This window comes from Melospiza georgiana, chromosome 3 (genome assembly GCF_028018845.1).
Source record: "Melospiza georgiana isolate bMelGeo1 chromosome 3, bMelGeo1.pri, whole genome shotgun sequence".
NCBI classification, from domain to species: Eukaryota; Metazoa; Chordata; class Aves; order Passeriformes; family Passerellidae; genus Melospiza; species Melospiza georgiana.
Window position 1 is genome coordinate 73,916,428 of NC_080432.1, and position 23,471 is coordinate 73,939,898.

General features: G+C 39.7%; 1 protein-coding gene across 1 annotated transcript; it reads right to left on the minus strand.

The window, feature by feature from the left end:
- Window positions 1-10,987: 10,987 nt before the first annotated feature.
- On the minus strand, window positions 10,988-22,414 carry C3H6orf58 (chromosome 3 C6orf58 homolog). The gene is made up of 6 exons (XM_058020977.1): window positions 22,083-22,414; window positions 18,019-18,105; window positions 16,214-16,398; window positions 14,999-15,132; window positions 13,749-13,987; window positions 10,988-11,454 (listed from the first exon to the last, which is right to left on the minus strand). The coding sequence occupies exons 1-6, from the start codon at window positions 22,402-22,404 to the stop codon at window positions 11,327-11,329; spliced, it is 1,095 nt and encodes a 364-aa protein (XP_057876960.1). The 5' UTR covers window positions 22,405-22,414; the 3' UTR covers window positions 10,988-11,326.
- Window positions 22,415-23,471: the final 1,057 nt, after the last annotated feature.

Sequence of the window (23,471 nt, forward strand, 5' to 3'; positions counted from 1 at the left end):
TAAAAATGGTACTAAGCAGGATGCTCCACATAGCACATTTCTTCCTCAGTCCATGTGTTATTGAGGTTCTACCATGTAAAGAAGTTGAGAAAGAATTAAGCTCTCTTCTGACTAAAATATCCCTTCTGACCATAGGCATTAAGGGGAAAGCATATTTTCAAGAAGCAATGCCAGCCTAGGGGATCAGCATCTGTCTATACCACTTACTGTTGTGGCATCAGCTCCTTGAAGTCTTTTCCACCTGTCCTTTAAATTCCCTGTTAACGGAAGCAAGGTTTCACTTTATTAGTTGTCCTCTTTGAGGTTATCAGCAAAACATGAAAGAAAAGGACCTTTGCTGCCTTGAGGGAGATCACCCTCTTTGGATAATCCTTGGTTTATAAAGCAATCCCAACAATTTTTGTCCTTAATGGCTGACAGATATACCCACTCTCTGAAACCACTTGGTAGCCAAGGAGCATGTGGCTCCTCCAGCCTGCTGGTCTCCCCCAGCCTTCTGAAATCTGTGCTATGGCTTTTTTCTAGAACATTCAGTTTCTATCAAGATTCCACACTTGCACTTTGTGAGCATTTTGGGAAATAAGGATTTGATGTGGGCATTTGCAATTAATCTTTAATACAGGCAAAAGGTTTAAAAATATGTAGCCAGATAAAATAATCAAATTGGTTGATTTGATTTATTACAGGGTAATAATGCACCAAAATATGTAGTCTCTTTCTATCAAATGTGTCAAATGCTTAATATCTGATAATGATAGTTGTTGAAGAATTCATCAGCTAACCATTTCCCACCTATGATGCCTCCTTTCCTCAGGACATTTATGCCATTTTTTAATATCTACTTTTAATTATTTGGTATATATGATTTATCAAATTTGTATACATTATTTATCAAAATTAAGTCTATTGATCTAAAATACTTTTAAATAGAATCGCTAGGAGGAAAAATAGTTTTGATGAAATACAGAAGTAAGCTTCAGCAGTTAAGTCTACATTTAAAAAAATCAGTATATATTATTTGCAATGTTCCACCAGTGTCCCTCTTGAAATCTTTCCATGATCAGGGCTGAAGCATGCCAGGGTGATACTAGTAAAATGTTAGTCCTCATCCTAAGCAGGAGGGAGAAAGAACAGAGAGTTTCCTCAGGTCATTGCTATGTTAATTTTGATAGAATAAATGTGCCCAGAGGGTCAATGATGTTAATATGACCTCATCACTCCAGAACAACAAACAATTAAGCAAGAGACTTCACTACAGATGCCTGAGTTTGCTATAGCAACAACCATCATTAACATATTTTAACCTTTCATTAAATATTCAAGAGAAAGTAAAAAAAATGCACACCACCCCGAAGTATTTAAAATGTGTGGCTTTCTTTTCAGCATGCCAAGTTTCTCTCCTTTAATGCCATGAGTTGTTTTTTCTTTTTTAACAAGGAAAGCCCCCAGCTTGACAGTCTTTTGGACAGTATTGCAAATATTAACAGTGGCTTTTTTAGTGTGAGAAAATGGGAAGAGAGAAGGTCCATTGCAACCACTGAATTGGAATAACTCTGGTACTGCTGTAATGTCTCCTCCTATGTCCCTGACACCAAAAATGAGATGGAGGCACGCAGGAACAGGAACAGCAACAACCACAAAAAATTCAGCAGCAAAACCAGTAAAAGGCAGAGTCTCTCCCCAGTCCTGATAACTGCATGGCTGGAAAAGGACAGAAACAATGTGGTCCAGGCACCTGGAGATCTGAAAATAGGTACTGCTGTCAGGTTGTTTCAGGAGGTTGCTTTCTGGACTTGAACTGCACACAAGTGCCAGAAAAGGAATGGTCTCAGCTAACTAAGCTTCTGTGCTTATTAAATAGGACACAAAAAAAGGAAAAGCAGAAAAGAGAGGGAAATGCAGTAAGGAATTAAAAAGCTACACAGCTGTGTTTTCCTGTTCTCATGAACTGAACAGCTGAGGTGGTTTTGTTTGGAAAAGTCGGTTTTTTTATTTTCAATTGTACAATTTTTTTAAAACTAATTGTATGAAACATATTAAGGTGCAATTTTTTTCTTTATTTTTACCTTGGTTGTGCTGAGATGCAGATTACCTCATATTTGAAATCTAAAGACAGTGCTACAAATGAAAATCACCCTTTCTGACCCCAGTGCATCTTGATTAATCCTTTTTTACTGTTTTTCTAGGACATTTCTTTGGAGTTGTCATGCCACTGACCCTCTGAGTGAGCTGTTTCTTTCACAGAAAAGCCGCTGGGCTTTTCTATGGTTGAGGCAGATTTTGTAGCCTTGGCTATACTGGAGTGGGGATCCCAAATCCATGACTGTAGTTTTGTGCTCTCAGCAGTTTTGAAAGTCCCCTTCCTAGGTACCTTCCAATGCAGATTTGTGGTCATCTACCTTGCTAATTTTCATGGCTAGATAATTTTTCAGCTGCCTGCTGTTTTCACTTTTCTCTAATATGAGAAGTGAAGCTTTTTTTCAGTTTGCAATCAATGGTGATTACAGGGAAAAGAAAGAGTCAAGAGGGGGCAAATAAACAGTGTGTTGCTCTAAGAGCTGCAAATCTCGGCTTTGACTCAGGCAGGACTTCAAAGGACCTGTCTCAAAGCAGCTGAAGGTTCAGAGACCCTTAGGGCAGGGAACACTACCATGATTATCTAGATGTTCTAGAAGTTCTTCCTTCTCAAACAAGCCCCACCATTCCCCCACGGGGCATATTCAAACATCTTTTTATACTTGACAGAGCTGGGAACACAGCCTGCTGGTGAAATCTGGCTCACTGGCGTATTGCCATTAAATATTAATTAAATTATTAACTAACTTCCCTCCAGGCCTGCAGCTCTGTTGCATCAGTCACAGGGCGCATCCTTTGGAAAGACTCTCCCCAAGAGGAAGGTATCTCTTCTACTATGTCTGCCAGACCAGAATGTGACACGGGGGACACAGTGGTTGTAATCACACTGCAGATGATACACTAGGAAAACTTTTGATGGAGTCACAGTTTATGCTGACTAAATGAGCTCTTTTGCCTGGTGGAGGTTAAACATTTCCCTAAACTGCACAACCTATACCAGTAAAAGAAAAATTTACTGCTAAGAATTTCACTTACTTAAGCAAAGTTGCTGGCATTGCTGTGTTGGAGTCATATATTAGCTTTATTTTTGTTTTAGTCTTCGGATTGCTGTGTAATTGTACTGGCAAACCATTTCATGGTACAGACAAGCCCTAACTCGCAGCCATTAATTCATCTCAAGAGCTCATTCACCTGTACTCCCTGAGCAATTTTTAAATCCAAATATAAAATTTCCTGTTTCACCCTGTCATTATGTTTTGTTTGTTTTCAGAGACATCTGAAGGAAAATAATCCTGAAATTAACTGGAAACGAGTAGGAAGCTGTGTGCTTGGTACATCAAGATTAACCACAACTGTAAGAAAAAGCTGCTCATGAAAGTGTCCTTCTTGACTCATGGAGAGCATACAAGGCTGTAATTTAGCTATAATAATCCCCTGCAAAATGAAACTGCTTACTTGTCCTAAATAAGAAGTCAAACCAGCTAATGTGTCATGACCCTTTGAAGGGACAAAGCTCTTCTGTACATATTTATTAGTGAATTCAGAGAACAATGCCAAGTCCAATCCTTCATTCTTATTGCGCCTGAAATTCCGGTTATTTTCTGAACCTCTGTAGGGCATATGCAGAAGGAACATCCCTTACTGAAACAGCTGCATGGATATTTCCTTTGGGTTTTGGGTATTTTTGTTTTTTGGGGTTTTTTTTGAGAAGGAAAGGGTAATAAAGGATTGTCTAAGGTGGACATTCATTTCTTTAGCCAGTCTTCGGGTGCTTCGGGTTAAGGCTCAAAACTGGAAATTACCAGATTTTGCCACTTTTTCACACGATGAACAAAGCACAGTTAGTACCATTGCACAATATGTAATCTGCCCTGGAAAGCAAAGCCACTCCTCTCACGAGGCCTGAGAGTGCCTAAATTGTGTAGCATTGCCATCTCCATAACCCTTTGTACTGCCAATATCCAGAATCACACTAAAGGCATTATATTCAGCAATTTGCTGAAAATGCAGCCATGAATGGTGGACAGAAGCTGGATCTGAAGAATCAGTAAGCCATCCCTATCCACCTAGGATAGGCCCATAACCCTCTGGCAGTGATTTGACTTCCAGGGAAAACTATCAAGAACTGGTGTGTAAATACACAGTTGATGTGCCAGGGGTTTCCAGAGCCAACAGCAGCTTGATCAGAGTGGCATATCCAGAAATCAGCAGGGTGGAGAAAGGGAATATGTTTAGAAAGCCTGGACGTACCCTATTTCTAGTTCTGTTGAGGAGTTAAAAAACAAAAACTCCAAAAATGCCTTAGTGTTCTTTAAAGCCAAACTCTTTTCAAGCAGACAATAAAGTGTGTTCAGACTTGTCTATTAAAATTCTACTGAATGGTTCATTTTCACTAATGCAAATTAATTTAGGATTTCTTAATATTGTCTCATGTTAAATTATTCAATATAAATGTTCATCCTTGTTAAAATCAGTTACAATTTAAGTATTCAGAGTATCACTTAGAGTACTTTGATTCCATGCATATGTAACGTACAATGTTTTGCATATCACTGGTTAATAAGGCTTGCAGGTGTGTTCAAAAGTGGCTGTCACATCACTTGTAGGTATTTTAACTACATATTAAGCATTTTTAAAAAAATCTGTATGTCTCTTTTGGGCAGCTCAAAACCCTCTCATTTGTTTAGGCAGCCTGGTATTTGAATAAAATATTTTTTTGTATTCTATTGATTTTTTGTCTTTTTTTTACTTTACTACTGAATGTGATGTTGTCATCTGCTGGATTTCTGAAAGGTATGATATGTAACTACCATGATTTCCTTCAGTAAAGTACCAGGTTTCAATAGAGGAAAGGAGGAGAGGAAAGCCAGCAGCCTTCTGGGCTGCAGTGGCAGGATGTGACAGCAGGTAGAAGGACTTGCAACTCTGCTCAGCACTGGTGAGGCCACATCTGGATTACTGTGTCAGTTCTGGGCTGCCTGGTGCAAGAAAGATGCAGACATACGGCAGTGAGCCCTACAAAAGCCCATGAGCATGGTTGAGCACATGGAAAGTCTGACATACGAGGAGAGGCTGAAAGAGCCTAGACAAAACAAGCTGTCCTCTAGTTGCTATAAGTGTTAGGATGGATGTGAACAAAGTGAGATGGCAGTAACTTTTCCAACAATTCTAAAATTCTTCTGGATACCCTACATTGGCATTTGGGAGATAGTGAAAAAACCCAAAGGCTTATCAACCCTTTTTGGAAATTCTTTCCTTCAAAATACTTCCAAAGAAGCAATTTCTCTTCTTTGCATAGATCCTCTCACATAAGGAACCTGGTTCTGTCACCCTTGTCACGGGATGCAATTCTGTCTTGTGTATTCAGCCTCGCTGAGTTGAATGATTTCATTCTTCTGAGCAAAGGTGGTAGTTTAATGAACTCTGCAAATATATAAAGAGCAGAGATGTCTCCCACATCTTTTCCTCAGGCATACGAGCCAACACCATGTCCTGTGACAGAAATGGGAGCTATCCTGGCTGCTCAGTTTACATGACACAGCAGTACAATGCCATTTGCACTCTGGATCAAAGAGAGAACATGGTGTTCTCTTGTGCCGTGAAGAAGGGGCATCCAATCTTGTTGGGGAAAGCAGAGAGGAGGAAGGACATGTGGAGAAAGATCCTAATAAAAGGTTTGTGTTCAATATTAAAGACTTAATAAGTATTGTGGTTCCCTTATGGCACACAGATGACCACAGTGATTTCATACTGTTTGCTAATACCTGTTTGACAAAGCTATAATGTCATGGCAATCCTTGAGGGACATGGTTATCACTCCCAGACATTAATGCTCAAGAAGACTGCATTCAGGAGGGGAAAATCTTTTTTAGCTGAACACAGACCACAATTGCTATTCCTGAAGAGAATACAAGTGTATTTAAATAATAAGATATTTGCTTTGCAAAAGATTGGCATAAGCTTTTGCACAGACTTGTTAGCTTAAAGGCTTATCTCTTTTAATGCTAAGAAGTATTTCCAGTGAGTTCTCACTGAGGACCTGATCAGAAGCAGCTGTTTCCACAGCACTCCATGTGTGCATAAGCCCTTAGTGAGACAGAATTTTCTGTTTGGATGATCAACATGCACATTTTTTTATATATCCAGCCTTTGTGCCTGGGAAGATAAGAAGAATCTTCTCCCTGCATTCTTCTTTAAACCAAAACTCTTTTGTTTAAATGACACGTCACATGAACATTTATCTGCCACAATGCTCCCAATAAGAAGCCACTGTTTATTCACATATTATATCTTTCCTCCCCCTTCTAAGACTGTCCAGGTGTTTTCCTTACATTTTTAGACTCTGATGCACCTTTACCATGTAAATTTTCAACTTCCTGACATCATGTAAAAACTGATAGTCTCTGAAGAGAGTGTTCTCTTGCTTCTACTTCATGTATGTGTAGATGTGGCAGGTTTTGCGTTTGTTTGGGGTTTTTTTGGTTTTCCTCCTTTGTTTTCTTAATGTATCTGTGTGCTGGGAGTGTTCTTGTGCTTTGCAATAAAAAATCTCTTTGATAAACTTACTCTGCATCTTTTCTTGGGTATTTGTATTTTCCAAGATAACCTTTCACAACTCTTTTTATCTGGAACTGATAAAACATGTGGGCCTGATGTAAGACTGCCAGCTGCTGGCAGGCTGAGTAGAAGGAGAGATTACCCTGCCTTTGCCCTGCCTTGGCTGCTCCTGCCCCAGTCCACTGCTGCCAGCTCTGTCCAGAGTGGGGGTACCAGGATGGATAGCTCAGTCTGACCCTTTTAATTTTCTCACATAATTTTAAATCCCTCCTATTTGTTAACATTTGGGGGTGTGTGGGAACATTTGCATGGTGTGTCAAGGGACTGATTCCACCAGGATCTAAGAAATGCCTGTACATCCATGTTCCTTATTGCCATGTCTCTGTGACGTTATCCCTGAGGCTCTAGATGCAGAAATGCTGGCAACCAGAGGCTCAGGCCAGCCTCAGAAAGCAGTTCTCCTTTCCCAGGGCAGCCTCAGATGTTATGATCTTCCTTTATTGCAAGTACATCACCCTTCTGAAATTCCTCTGGTCCTCATGGTGCAGAGGAAGGATCTGAGTGGGGCTCGGGATTGCCCCACATGGGGCACTGCAGCTACTTTGTCAGCAAAAAGACTCTTTTCCTTTTTTCCTCTTATTTCAGCTGCCTGCTCTCTTAGGTTCAGTGATCACATCTGTTAGTATTTTGGGACCTAATGACACACAAAAGGAGAGGTAGAAAGAGCCTTTCATGCTGAAATGACTTTACTAGTCCAGAAGCCTGGTTTATACTGCCACTGTCTGTTCACCATTCCTGCTGCAGCCTTTCCTGCAAACACACACACAAACAGCTCATGCAAATTTTCCCACAGCTACCAACAGTTTGCAGAAGGAAGTGAGAGACATTAAGGATTTTATTTTATTGCTCTTTCTGTCCTGGAGAGTTTGATTAGTCATTAATCAGTTAAAAAACATTTTTACATTATCATGTTTTTTCTATCCATGTTTTAAGTAGGTATAAATGTCTTCTAACAAATGTTTACATTATTCTGCCTCCATTCCTCATCCTCTGAACCCCATTTTGAGCCACTGTCAATGCTTCCCAACCAAGCAGCCCTTTCCAGCTGGTGCAGTTAGGCAGGTCTGCAGCCCCAGGCTGCCCAACACCCTCCTGGGGATCCTTGACAGCCCCTGCCTGTGGCAGCTTGTGCCATGCACATTGTTCTCAAAACACCTCATGGCCCCATGTGTCTCATTGTAAAAAGGAGAATTAAATCCATAATAAGCTTAGACTCAGATCTACAAGCATATTCATATTTTTAAATTATGCCAAAACCAGAGAGGAAACATGCTCCTCCTGAGGTCACTGAGGTTAAGGTGATGGAAATGTTATAACAGGTCTCCATCATCTTGAATCTCACTGCCTTTAGTGGCGGGAACTGAAGGTCCACAGCCTCCAACACCCTGCTGAGAGAGGCAGATAAAATGCCTTGGTCAGAGAAAGTAATGAACAATTTGGGTTTAAGAAATGCAGAGGGTTTTTAATGCTGTGCACAACAGTTGGAAAACATTGGTTAATTTTGTTTCTATCTGTCAGAATCCAAATCTACATCTTCTGCTTCCTTGCAAAACCTCCTATCTGCCACATTAGAGGCTGCCTTGGGCAAGAATGCCCTTCCCTCCACGCTTGCCAGGTGTGATTTTTCCCACCAGAAAAAAAAGCCCTTTATTATTCATTAGAGAGTGTAGGCTGGAAAGGAACGCCCAATTCTCCACAGATTAGGATCATAGGGAAGGGAAAACCTAGAAATCCAATTCCTACTTGAAAGAAAAAAGAGTTTTTTGGCATCTTTCCTAATGACTAACTTGGGTGTTTGCCCTGTAAGCTCCATGTCTTGATGCCTAAGAAAGCTAAAGTGCCTGCTGACACCTGTCTGCTGTTCTAGGCACCCTTCCGAGAGAAGGACAAGGTTGCCATTGCTCCTATGGAAGAACAGGTGGAGAGGTCAGCCCTTAGGTATTTCTGTGATGTAGGTTTAGGACAGTATTTGGTAAGGCACAGCAGCTGTATGCCCAGTTGCAAATATATGGCCAAGGATAAGAATCTCACTTCTGACCATTCCTCAGAAACTGATCACTCCTGTAGCAAAGGCACAGAAAACTCTAGGTACTCAGAAATAAGGAGCTGACCTGACTAATATGAGCTGTGGAGAGGGGACTGCACAGTATTCAGCACTATTGCCCAAGTTTTGAGGATGGACAGACTCTTTTCTGGTACGTTTATGTGTTCCCAAGTCGCTCCTTTATCATGTACCACATTTCATTTCTAAACTTCCCTTCTTCACACCCAAACGTTGTTTGTTCCAATCCCCTTAGGCTTGCTATTTGCAAGTGTGTACAGAAGTTTAACCCCCTGTCTTTCCAAAGCCAGCTGTGGCTTTGCTTATTTTCAACACCACCTCTGTCAAATAGGAAGCAGCCCTTCTCAATGCCAGCCACTCCTCATTAGAGAGATCACACGTGTAAAAGGCATGAGAAGAGAGCAGCAAACCCCAGACTAATGCTGAGCAGGAAAAACCTTTATGCTTTGTGAGCTCTTCTCACTGGGCAAACCCCTGCTTAGGGAGTCGTCAGCTTTTGCTGGCTCTTATTAGCAAGTAGCCTCCTTCACTGCTCTCCCATTCCTCTCCAAAGCCATCCTACCACGCCTCTACAGCTTTCTCTTGATGCTTTTCTCTCTATTTAGTTTCTGATAGAAATTTTCCTGTGAGTATGCAGATATTATATTTCACGATAACCTACGCAACTGTACTTGCAAGAAACCCCCATCTCATATTTTGTCTAAACTTTTATACATTCCTCAGCTTCCATAGAGCAATCACTGGCCAATTTCTCAAGTCCTTACCTGACTGGTTGTCTTGTTGGATTAGGACAAAGTGTATGAAATACAGAAATGCTTGGTGCTGTATTAAGAAAGAAGACTCTTTTTCAAAATTCAGAACTATTTCCCAATGTTTCATAAATTCAGGTAAGGAGTAAATTGCTTTTTAAAAATGTGTTTTATAAAGACTCCCTTAAGTGCAGCAGTGTGCAGTTTAAAAGTTTGTATTAATGGCTGTTTTTGTTTTCTCAAAGCGTACTTTAAGTTCAATCTAAGTAAACTACAGAAAAGGTCAAAAAAAATTTTCTAACTTTTTTGGAGCACAACTAACAATATTTAGCAGCTGGCAGCTGTGGTGATTACTTTTGGATTATATCTAAAGTCTGCTGGAATCTAATTACTGTGATCTATGAACCAGGTAATTAAGGTAAAAACTCCCACATTTTCTTATACCTCATTAATGTATTTCCTTTGAAAATTGTTAGCTAATGATGGTACATTAAGAGTTTATCCATTACATGACAATGAATAATTAACACCTTTGTCCTGGGACATTAAAGGACAGAATGGTGTTTAACTGCTCAATGTGACGATAATTATTTCTTAATTTACAGTGCAAATATCATGCAAGTTTGGGGAGAAAGGACAAATCAAACCAGGAAAATGGAATGGAAAGAAATCACTTCTTTTCATAGAATTGGGGAAGGATTTGATTGGAAGGGACCTGAAAGGTCATCTAGTTCCAAGCCAACTGCTGTGGGCAAAGACAACTTTCATTCATTTCCCAAGAAACTTCAAGCCCTGTTTGCATGCAGGATCCCTGACCCACCTCCCCACAACCTCTGTTTTCAAGTTATAACCAATTCCAAATGTGTGTTATCACCCCAAAGACTGGGATCAACCCTTGGGTCTGAGTGTTCCAGGCACTGGGAGTGCAAACATTGCAAACACAGCTCTTCCTCAGTAACCAAATCCAACATATGACACACTGCAACAAGTGGATTAGATTTGAGGGAAAGGAAAAGCAACCTGTGGTTGTACAGTGCACACAATCACATAAATTCATATATAGATCAAAGTTTTCTTGAAGAAAGTGAAATGAATCAAGAACAAGAAATCTCTGTTGTCATGTAAAAGCTGGTACGGAATAAATTAATTTGCTTCAGGAGTGCTCTGGTCTGGCTCTGCTCTACCATGTGAGGTATGTACTTGCTGCAAAACAGCGAAGCAAGGGAATCTATCTGTACTCAAGTACCTAATCTGAAAAGCCTGAAAGATTCCAGTTTGGTTGGAGCTGCTCTGCGAAATAACAGCTTTGGTGGGCAACAGTCGAGGCATTTGACTTGTCAGCCTTGAGATTTGACAGTCAAGGCTTTTGGATCAGAACTTCAAAAAAAAGTTTCTCCTGATCATCTGTTAGACCATCAAGTAATTACATATCTAGTGGAATCCCTGCCTACAGGGGAAAAAGAAACAAGTCTGAAACCAAATATATTTTGCCTGCTTTTAATTTTATCTCCAAATATTATTTATTAAGCCACAAACATTATTTATAAAGCCACAAAAAGTAGTAAACTAAGATTTTTCTGTGAGGTTTTTTTATTTATAAGGAATTGAGTTAAACAAATGAGATTATTAGGAAAAATAAGGTTAAAAACATTGATTCTATATGAGAGAGAGACATGCATGGCTACTCAGGAAATCCTGCTGAAAGAAATTACCGAGGCCAGACTAGCAGACACACGTCTGCTAAAAGATTAAATCAATCCACCTTGGAACTGCTCTTTCTTGAGGAACTGGGAATTTTCAAATCATCTCCTTCCCAGTAATTTTAAATTTCTATTAGGTCAAGTAGTTCAAGCTTCTGGCTCGAAGGCAAGCTTTCAATCAGCTCTCGGCCTATTCTTCTTCCTGCTTCAGTGGACATAGCCTTCTGCCAGATCTTCAGCAGCAATCCTCCTTGGAAAGAAACACAACATGGCATCGGCAAATTAGCACGGAGAGCATGCAGCTCACAGCGTACCAGGGACCAAGTGCACGTCTGGCAACAAGCACTCCACACCCTCCCGGGGACGGAGAATTGCAGACAAAGCTGGAGCTTGCTGAGGGGGTGATAATTGCCTACAAATGTGCAGGGAGACGCAGAGCATTCACTCAGCTCAGGATCCTTTGTATTGACAGAACACGGGGCTTGCTCCCCGGTCACCAGTGCTGCAGGTCGAAATGATTGAAGGCTTATGGGAAGGTCTTTGTCTGCTCTGGCACGTAGCTCCGTGGTTTATGGAGCAGTAGCCTCGGAGTTATAGTCAGGCCTGTCTTCGTTTCCACTCTAAAACAAAGAGTGTTCACTTTCTGCCAGCTAAGACCTCAAGATAAAGAAGCGAATGATCCTAATACTTCAGTCCAGGTGATAAACAGCGGCTCTCTAGGACGTGTGGCTCGGCCAACACAGCCCAACATCAGCCCCAGTTTGCAGGATAGTCACTGCCTACTCCTCACCCCAGTCAGTGCTCGTCTTTGGAGTGGATAGAGGGGAAATCTGAGGGTAAAAATGTCTAGTGTAAGAATTTATTCTCCTCCTGTTCTGCCTTTGGGTAAAAATTTGATCTGACAGTCCATGAGTAGAAAAGCTTTAGAAGCAGCACAACTCTCATTACAGTTCCTGCTGGACTAGCAGGGGCAACTGAACAAAAATAAGGAGTAATCAAACTCTGAATCAAGAAATCAATCCCACTCTGGTTTGGACAGGGTCCTGTCCTATGAGGTAGTAAGACCCTCTATCTGCTGTTGAGGTTTGCAGTACCAGTAGAGAACCCTGTCTCTCACAGGATGCATTTAAAAGCATCTACAAAAACAGTCTGTTTTGTCACCGGTGCTTTGTAGCACTGAGGTAGGGTCTTTCAGGTCCCTGCTGAAGCTCTGGGTCTAGATGCAGTCAAATTTATTTTAAAGCTCCTTATTCTGATCTGCAAATCAGTTACCAGGCTGAATTAGGTGGCATTTAATTCTCAGCTGAATTCAAAGCTCATCCCTGAGAGCAAAGTCAGGGAAATCTCTCCCCTGAAAAGCAAGGGATTTCAGCTATGGGATTCATTATGGCTGCACCTGCATGAAGCTTATCTCTCTCTGTCCTTCCACTTACGATGTTCAGGATCCATACATCCTTCCCTCTCTCCCTGCAGGGCTTTCCTCATCTGATGTGCTACCCTGGTGCTCTCGACCCTCCTTCCTGTCCTTCTGGTCATGCTTTTCCTTGCTGTGCTCCTCTCCTTTCCTGGAGGTATGTCCAGAAACCCTGAACTGTGTCATAGGCTGCCAAGCAAGCAATAGATCTGTTCAGACCCTTATTCTGATTCGTAAAATAATGCTGCATGAAAAATGTCAGGGAAGCACTCTGTGATGGGAAGATGCTCTTTTGTAGCACTGAATAGATTTATTTCACATCTTTTTCAGCTTTAAATCCAGCTGGTGAGAGAATTTTCAGTGAAATATACAGATAGAAGAGGATCACAAGTGCCATAGCTAGGCATGCCAATTTTTCAGTGTATTTTTACATTCTATTTTAATTTAAAGATTCAAAATAACTTTGCTTCATAAAGGTCAAACAAAAATAGCCAGCCCAGAAGTATCTATGAAAGAACTGAATCCTCAGGAGAGTGTAATTCTGTGTTGCACCACTGGATGGTGATGTACGACTTATTATGGTGAGTACGATAAAGTCAGCATTGACTAAGGATAGTTTTGCTGGGACACATCTCTGTTAAATCAAAGACCAAGAGAGAATCAAAAACTGAAACCAGAACACTTGTGGACGCAAAAAGTGTTGCTTATGATAATTTACTTTTTGTTTGTTTGTTTGTTCTTGTTCAACTGGTTTAATAATTTCATTTACAGTTATAATGGTTTCAGATTCAACTGGTGAAACAGAAAAAAAGTCTGTTTTTAAAGTTCCTGTGAAAACTGGGAAAAGAAAGAGTAAGATCATCTGCTCTCATAATGTTTTGGGTTTTTTTCTCACTGAAATCCCTTATATTGTTATCCCACAGCGTTATCCCACCAGCATTTGCTGTCTGGTGTGTTGTTTGCTTATGGTTGTATTTTAATTGTTTTACTGCTAATCTCTAAGATGTATTTATACTACTTTATATCAAACATTCACTGTATTGTGAATTCCCTCATATGGAGAAAGGTATGTAGAGAGAACAATATATTAATATCTATGCACAACAGATATCTATAGGTCACGCTCATACCTGTTATTTTATTTACTTTGTGAAGAACTCTCAGTGACACCAGAACCTTATTTTGCTCTGGACTGAAGTCACTAATGGATGGGAGAACATCCCCTTCAACAAGCATCCTCTGGGGCAGGAAAGCCTGGAAGTTGTTTGTGGTCGGCAAGTCTGTTTTGAAGTGTGTGGCGGCAATGAAATCTACAGCATCAGCCCAGTCTTCTCCAAAATTTGCTTCTGGATCAGAGAGATATTTTAAGCTGAAAGAGAAGAAAATAAAAAAATGCAGCAGATAACTGAACTCTCCTGTAGAACACACTAGTTGATCATTTATCCCAAAGGTTTTTGTTCAGTATAAAATCCTGAGTGGCCTCAGTGCCACTGTGACTTGAAGCCTCCTTAAGTACCTTATACGAAATTTCTCCTGGCAACCCTGCCTCTTCCCAGATTAAACACAGCTCCTGAATCAGGCCCTGGCTCCCAGAGGGGAACCAGCATCTCATTTTAAGCCCAGAGCCTGACTGGTCATGGCAGTTTGGGCAGCCATCTCCCACTGGTCATCCCACACTCTGAGAGAGAGGAAGGAAGAGCAGAGCCTATGGAGTAGATGCCTAAGTGTGGCATTTCCACGGTCTCCTGTCATGGGGAGGAAAGATGAACCTGACTCCATGTTCTTAAAAGGCGAATTTATTATGATATATTATATTATATTATATTATATTATATTATATTACATTATATTATATTATATTATATTATATTATATTATATTATATTATATTATATTATATTATATTATATTATATTATATTATATTATATTATATTATATTATATTATATTATATTATATTATATTATATTATATTATATTATATTATATTATATTATGCTATACTAAAGAATAAAAAAAGGATACAGACAGAAGGCTAAAAGATAATAATGAAAAACTCCTGACCCTTCCAGAGTCCCGACACAGCTGGACCGTGATTGGTAATTAAGTCAAAACAATTCACATGAAACCAATCAAACAATGACCAGTTGATAAACAATCTCCAAACCACATTCCAAAGCAGCAAATCAGATAATTATCGTTTTCATTTTTCTCTGAGGCTTCTTAGCTTCCCAGGAGAAGAAATCCCGGCAAAGGGATTTTTCAGAAAATATGACAGTGACAGTACGAGGGCTCATGCAGACTTTGTTAGGATACCATCCTTCCAAAGAGGCCTGGAGGTGGAGAGATGCTCCATGGACACTGCTCTATTCCCCTTACCGGTCATGGAACACGGGGAGTGCGTAAGCAATGGAGGAGGTGTGTGCCTTCCACATGAGGCCAAGGGCATCGTCCAGTTTGAAGGAGGAGAGGCTGGAAGAGCTCACAGCTTTGTGTTCTGTAGATAACAGATACTGCAGCAACAGGGAGCAAAAGGGGCAGAAAATGAGAGGGGAGGTTTAAACCCATTTTTTTTTTATATGAGCACATACCTCACAAAATAATAAGCTAAAGAAAATTGCATTTGAATAGTTAGTGATAACTGCTGTTTTTCGACTTCAAGATTGCAAGGATTTTATTCTTTTATTTACATAATTTCAGTATTTGGTTACAAAAAATCAGTGGACTTTTGTATCTGAGTGCCATGGAATATTCAGTGCTAAAATAGGGGACTCCTTATTATCTTAAAAAACTTATCTATATTCTTTTAACCACAACTTTCTGAAGATTTTCAGATAAAGAAGAAAATTATCCTTGTTATCATTATAGTTATATGAGGAGTAAATATTTTACAATAGCTTCTGAAACATGATGTATGGAAAAAATGATCTTATGAAGACAAATCCCATCTTACTCTTAAGCATCTACTTTCACTCACAAGGGGGACTTACAGTTTAACATTCCTGCTCATTATCAGTTATTTGACTACCAATAAAAAATATTGACTGCAGTAGTCTAGCTATAAAAAATAGCTATTAAATCTGTGAAGTAAGAAATATTGTTATTTTTAGGATTAGACAACAGCAGAGTGAGGAGGAAAGAGAATATCTCCTTGCATAAATAGATGTATTTCTGAATGATGTTTCAGCATTTTTAAGTTTTAGATGTTTAAAGAAATAAACAAACCTTATGAAACCAACCAAAGGCCACTTTTTAAAGCCAGTGTTCCATCTCACAGGCTTATTTTGCATTGCTAACATAAGCAGTATTGGAAGAACACAAATATAATTGAATACAAAACAGTGTCTTGGAACAGAGGCCAAAATACAGAACTGTCTCAAAAGAAGAGAAAAATTCCATAGCTTTTAAAAATCCTGTCCTACTTATTTCTGACTCACTGTATGCTATGCTTTCCATTTTTCCTGCTTATTTTTACACGAAGCTGCTATTGAAAACAAACTAAGGTTTCTGAATCTTAAAATATGACAGTAATAATAGTTTTTAAAGCTAATATTTTGGTATAATTTCTAAAAATATTTTTAAAAAATTATTTACTTCAAAAAAGGCCTTCCAGTCATCCATGAGCTTGGGCATGCGAGACCAGCAGTCTTTAACGCTGTAACAGAAATCATCTTTTTGCTCCTCTGGTGGCAGTATTTCTATCTCATATGGCAGCTGCCCAAAGAGGCCAGCCTCCACTGCCCCCAGAAAGGGTATAATAGCCAGATAGTAATTCATACCTGTAACAACAATTAAAAGACAGCAGGTGTTAATCACAAGTGAATGAAAAATTCCCACATAAGAAAATGAACTCTCTCCCACACCAAATGCAACTGTTTGAAATTGCTATGAATACAACTGTGTTCAGCAGTGGAATATATGTACTGAAATGTAATAAAGATCACCCTTGTATTGATTTAGATATGATTTGTAGTGTTCGTTTATGCATTGTCCTTTAAGAGCCTTTTATGAGCTTCCACTGTGTTTTACTTTACAGGAAAAGAAAAAAGCTAATGGAAAAAAGTGGGACCTTGTAGGCTGTCATGGACAAGACAAGAAAAGCCTCTCATAGGTCTAGGGTACACAGACGAGGGTTTTTTAATAGCAACAACACCTGTGGAATACCACTTAGTCTTTCTTAGTTTGCAATTAGTATTTGAGAGGCTTTTCTTGTCTTGTCCATGACAGCCTACAAGGTCCCACTTTTTTCCCAAGGTATATTAAATGTGAGTTTCCGGTTTAAGTTCATTTCTGGTTTCATGTGACTACTTGTGCCAGAGAGGGCTGCTCTGAAGGTCAGCTGAAAGCTTTCATATCCTCAGAACACTGAGAGATGTTTCCAGGCAGTCTCAAAGACTCTTTGCATGCTCTTGCTTCAATAGGGTAAATCAAAGCTGAGTTTATACATTTTCTGGAGGCAACAAAATGGATATCAAGCAAACAGGCAATATTTAGAAGTAAATGAAGAGCAGGAATTCAAACACTGAGAAAGTAAAAGTGGTAGATTCTATTCCAGGAAGGTCCCCTGCTTGCAAAGGGCTATGCAGCTACTCTTTTTACTTGACACTGTGTGGGACACCATCCCACAGAGCACTAGTGCTATCCAAACACAGAGAGGGAAAACCAAAGCTGAAGTGAGTACCACAGTCAGTTTTACCCTAGATTTACATTTAAATTTTATCTATGCTTATGTCTTTGTTCACTTGAAGATATATATACATTTAACTGCTGATTCACAGCCAGAAGCTTAATCCAAATGGCCACTGAAGGAAAAACATTGCTGTGACAGGGAAGGGAGAGATCTGCTTGCTCAAACCTACTGCCAGGTCTGGGCAAAAGAGGAACTTACAACAGGGCATCAAGGAAGCTGAGGGAACAAGGGACAGAAGTGATGGAGGGAAAATATGCTAAGGGGAAAAGAACCAAGGATGGTGTAAGAACCACAAAGTTTCCGGCTTGACATTTTCTCACAAAATTTTAGTTTGAAGTGCAAGCATCTAAACTGAAGAAATCTGCTCTGGACACATTGTAAACTGCAAATATCTACAAATATCTACAAATATATATACCTGATATTGTGTTTCCCACATATTTTCACATGAATATTTGCAGTATAAATATTTTTAAGGCTGCAAACTTGTTCGTTTTTTTTTTCTCCATCCTCAAGCAAGTATTCAAAATTAATTAACTTTCATTTACCCATTCACACTTAAGTGTCTTGCTGCAAGTTTGTGATGGAGAATTACATGGCACTGAAATTATAATGTAATAGAGAAGTCTAAGGGGAACAAGTATTTTCAGATGTCCTTCAAGGATACTAATTTATTTTGGAAAAGAACAGTGTGACAGCATATACTTACAGGACCACCAGCTTCTTACAGATTGGCACAGGGGCTCTCCATTTTCATAACCACAGGAAGTCACACCAGAAGGATCTGCTAATCTACCTGAATGAATCAAATGAAATAATACAACAAATACTTCTCAAACTTTTCGCACAAGAAATCCCACTGAGATGAGAAAAAGATTAAGGAATAAAGCATGTAGATTTTTGGTTAGAGAAGCAAAACAATCACTGTTGCTTTGCTTCATAAACTAATGTCCTAGAGTAGCTGAGTTTCTCATTGCATAGTAATTTGATTGTGTTTTACATTTTGAGCTATCCCTCACTTTAAACGTATTCTGTGAATTTATTGAACTGTTTGAAATCAGGACATCACAGTATTTTTAGTGAGATTTAAATGTACATTCACATGCAGACATGAGCACATGCATAGCTGAAGCATTATTTCTAATAGATGTAGGGCTGCTAGTTCAGGAGAGCTGCTCAACAAGCAAACTAGCGCAAACTAAATGTACCAGTAATTGCCTCACCTAATTGGGTTGTGTGATACAGAATCACTTCCAGCTTAATCATGCAGACAAACGTAGCCTTACTGTGAAGCTAAGCATGCAAACATTGCTGTAACTAATTAGCAAAGTTTGCAAGCATCTGTGCTGTAGAAAACATGCAAGACATTTCGTAATTATTCATGAGAGAATATTTTACTTTAAGCACGTGGCATGAAGAAACAGCCTAAGTCCTAAAAGAATACCATACATGTACATTAAGTGTTGTCATGCAGAGTGTCAGGAAGCCTGCTTTAAGTGCATGGCATGCAATTACCATGGCCTTGTGCAATGACTTGAGCTATTCCAGAAGCTCCCAAACTGCCCTGCAGAGCACTTGCTCTCTGATGAGTCAGCTGAATAATGGCAGTGTCATTTCTGCCAGATTAGAACTAAACCTCATTACCAAACCAAATTTTCTGATACTTACACTCAAGAAGAAGACATGATCATGAACGATGTGCATACAAATTATCCTAATTATTCTCCCTAGCTGACTGGGCAGAGCTTGTGCTTTGGGGTATGCTAGTTGCTCAAACCTGTATCCTTCAGTAGCCAAGCACTGAGAACATGAACTTGCAATAATGAGGGTTGCAGTTCAACCCATTTTTTAAAATGAAGATTATGTTTTTTAATATTTACAGAAAGATTCAATTTTTCAAGATTTTACTTCAACAGATTGTCAAAAAACAGGCAGCAATAGATCACTGGTGTGCAAAGAGGATGAATGGGAAGGATAAAAGCTAAGAAGAAAAAGACAAAATGTTGCAAAAGAATTGTACATGAGGCTTACCAAATATTGTTAGCCTTGGTGTTTCGGGAAAATGAAGATTTCCCAGGCAGTATCAGTGATAATTTTAAGATAGAAATTGGAACTGGAAGCATTAACTGCACTTACAGGTGTCCACACCATTTTTGTTGTCTCTGCTTCCTCCTATTCCCTGTGCTTAACACAATTGTTATTTTGGTCCTCAGGTCTACCCAAGCTAAGCTGTATTGGCAGTACCTCCCAGCTGTGTTTTTGATAACTATGTGAAACCTCATCAGCAAGATTTCTCCACTTTTTTTTTTTTTTTTTTGGTGGAAATGTTGTTAATGAAAGTGCTAAATGTAGTTATTCTCATCTTGCTGATGAAGAACTCCTAGCACATCCTCCCCTTAGCCATAGACTTCTTTTAGCAGCAGTTATCACCAAATTCTCCCTCAGGTGCTCCTTTACCAGATTTGCAGTTCCCTTGTTCTGTAGAAGGGAGTAAATGCATTTCTGCATTTCTTTTTGAAAAAACCCCAATATTTGTATGACAAAAGAAGATATCAAATTAGCCTGAAACAATTTACCTTTGATTCACATAACCTGTGCTTTATCCCTTTTTCTATCTGGTTCCATGTAATTAAATATTCTTTCCTCTATACTTATTCTAATGTCTTGTTTACTGCTGATATAAGGCAAATAAATATGTGTCCTTATCTCCTCTTTTCTTCTTAAGTACAGGCACAATCTTTCCTGCTCTTCAGACATACAATACCATGTAAATATTTCTTAAAGTTCTTGATCCTGGATTTGTACTTCTGTATGTGAAGTGAGGATAGAGTCTATCCTGTTTCTTCAGTTTCTCCTGGTAGGACCCTCAGTTTAGCTTTACCTCCCACGTGACAATTTCTGCTTCCACAATCTCATTCCTAATAGCCATGCTGTCTCACGATCCTTGTCTCTGCTGTAAATTTAGGCAAAATACTGATTTCATTTTATGTCCCTGAGTGGATTATCACAAATCTTCATGCCACTCTTATTAAGTAACAGCTTCACTTGTTCTTCGTGGTTTATACAGAACCGTATCCATAAAAATATTCTCTTAGTAACATAACTTTCAGGACAAGATAGAACTGTTAATTCAAAAGAAATTGTAATATTTTCAAAGTTCTGTTGTGTTGCACCATGAACTCAAATCCTGTTTTTGTTTGCCCAAGCTTATTATGTTGATATACAGATGCTTCAGTCATTCATCACTAATCTATCACACTGCCTATCTGGATTAGGTTTAGCCCTTGCTAACCTCACTACTGTATGCACCAGAATTATATTATTCTTTGTCCCTTCCATTTTTCCTTCAAATGCTCACACTTTTTTACTGTAAAGCTACTTCCAACTATGTGATATTTCTCCTTTTAGTATTTTTTAAACCTTCTGGTCATGTAAATTAAAAAATTTGTCTAAGTGTCAGTCCTATGACTCTTTTAGCAGGTGACAGGACATTACCTGTCTATGCAACCAGGGGCAAATCTTCTCCTCACAAACTATGTCCCTTGTCTCTACTTGGAAGTTGTCACTACAACAAGGCACATCCTCACTTTGTGGATGAGGCCAGACTCCACAACTCCTCCTTTCCAGCAGGTCACCACTCAGCTGTAGCTGCTGTATCCAGTCATCTTTGCCTCTGCCACACATTGGGGCAATTCTCCTGCTGTACCAGCCACCCCTTTCATCTGCTCTTCTTTTTGTATATATAAGGAAGGAAAAGAGGAAAAAGCTTGCCTAAACCCCAACCAAACTCTTTTTGTTGCTGTCCGTTTGCCATCTAGTTTCCTGCTTGGATTTTGCTTACTATCTTGTTTTCCTCATTTTGACTTAGGAGTACATTTTCCATTAGGTGTGACTAAATGCTGGCAGCCTTCTTCCACCACCAGGTGCAGGACCTCTGTCTTCTCTCAAACCTACAGTGGCACCCAAACCACCACCACATGTAACCACAGGTTACATCCAATAAAGAAAACAACAGGCAGTCAGATGCATTTGTTTACCCCTGATAAGATATTGCAGCCTTAGCCTTAAGGAACCTTTCACATGTGTTTCTGTGACTGCTTCCCTGACAGGCACAACAAGCAAACCAGAATGACTGCCCTAGACAACAACCAGCTTTTAGGGGATAAACCCTTAGAATCTGGACACAAAACAAAACAAAATAACCAAACAAACCCCTCAATCAATCAAACAAGAAAACCCACAAACAAAAACTTCAATTTTGGTAAAAAACATATTTAGAAAATAAGGAGGCTACTTCTAAACTGGTCATGAAGAATAGATGGAAATAAATTCTCAGAGGGAAGCACTGACTTTCAAATACATGTCTTAGGAATTAAATTCTAACCACCTCTAGAAGCTTGTAACATTAACAAAAATAAAAGCCTATTAGTTAAAAATTTAAGAACATCATTGTAGAATGCGTGCCCTGATATCTGTCTACATAAATTGAAGCAACTGGGAATGCCCTTCCAAAGATTTTTAGTTAGCTGAAATATTGCCCATCTATACCACAAATCTGGATTCTGACCTCTTCCTATAAGGAATTTTAATAGCTATTTCTCAGCAAGGTAAGGGTGTTCACTCAGCATTTCTTTTTCAAATTGGCAGCTCTGTCAAAGTTTACACTGTCTGAGGCCATACTGTGCTTGTGAGGCAGAAACTTTGGAAAGGAAGCCTCTAAGCAGGTCGGGTAAACAATTTGCTGAGCCAGCATCTTAAGGAAATAATTCATACCTGTACGAAATTGCCAGCCATGCTGCAATGGTAATCCCCAGAGAACATTGCCACTGTTATGGGGTCCAAAGGCATCAAAATATTTGGCTGAAGCACTTAGCAAGCTCTTATACACTCCTAGTCGATCTTGATAGTTCCAAGCATTGATGACAATTTTGTTGTCCTTTACTGGGAAATCCAGCAGGTTTCCAGGGGCCAGGTCCCACAGAGGGGGATAGAGATCTTCTCCAGTGACATCGTTTTCACTCTGCGTTGCAGCAGGCACAGGACTGAAGGTGACAATCACTACAAGGAGAGCATGTATGCCCAAGTGGGGCCACATTGTGAAGGCTTGTGACACAGCTGATTGTAGCTGCAGGGCTTTTATTGGCAAAGGTGAGGGCTGGACAAAAAGGCTGACTCAGACACACAAGCCTTTGTCTCCCTTCCCTTTCCCAGCCATGACCCTGACGTGGAGTTGCCTGACTAGCAGCTGTGAGCAATGCTCTGTCCTCTCTGTAGGATACAGGGAACACCACCAGATGTTTAAGAGGAACCAATCTAATCAGAAAATGTCCAAATCCATGCTGTCCATGAAATATGCACACACTTCCAAATGGGTGAGGTGCTACAATACTGATTGCACAGTTGCACTATAAAACTTTCTGTGTCTGTGTTTCTTACTAGATGTCAGCTTCCCTTTCCCAACCCAATTCCTTTGGGTAAAGAAGGGACAGAAGTGGCAGAGATCTCACCTCAACGCATGCACAGGCTGTGTGTGAGGTATTCTGAGGAGGACTCCAGGCACTGACAAAAGAGCAGCAGTGACATGCTGCTGGTGCTGCCATTGTCTGCTTTGTCTTTAGGCCTTGGGACAGCTGCCTGCAGCCCTCAGGTCATAAGAGTGTTGGAAGTAGCCAGATCAGCCTGTCTTCAGGCCACGTAGCACCTGGAGAGCTGTACTTCTAGTACTGGTTTGTCTTGTGTAGAAATGGTCATCATTATATAATGTTCTAAGGTCTCCTATTAAACCTCCATGATACTGTAGACTCCAAAGTGAAGACAAAGACCATGCCTCCAGTGTTAAAATTGGTGTTTAAGTTATACTCCAACAAAAGTGAAACCATCCAGCTGCCTTGATCTCACCTACTGTCAGGAATTCTAGGACTTTATCATCCTCAGCTGCTTTTTCTCAGATAAGCAGTGGTTGCAAAAGAACACTCAGCAAACAGACACGTGGTTTGTTATCTCTGTAGTCTTTTATTGCATGAGAAAAATTGCAAATGCTGCTTTTCTTTGAAGCTATTCTGTGAGTTTCGGTTGGGCTTTGTGCTGAAAGAACCTTCAAGTGGGAGCAAGTCAAAACTGGCTGCAAACTTCTGATAGTTCAAAAGAAATGTATCTCTTCAA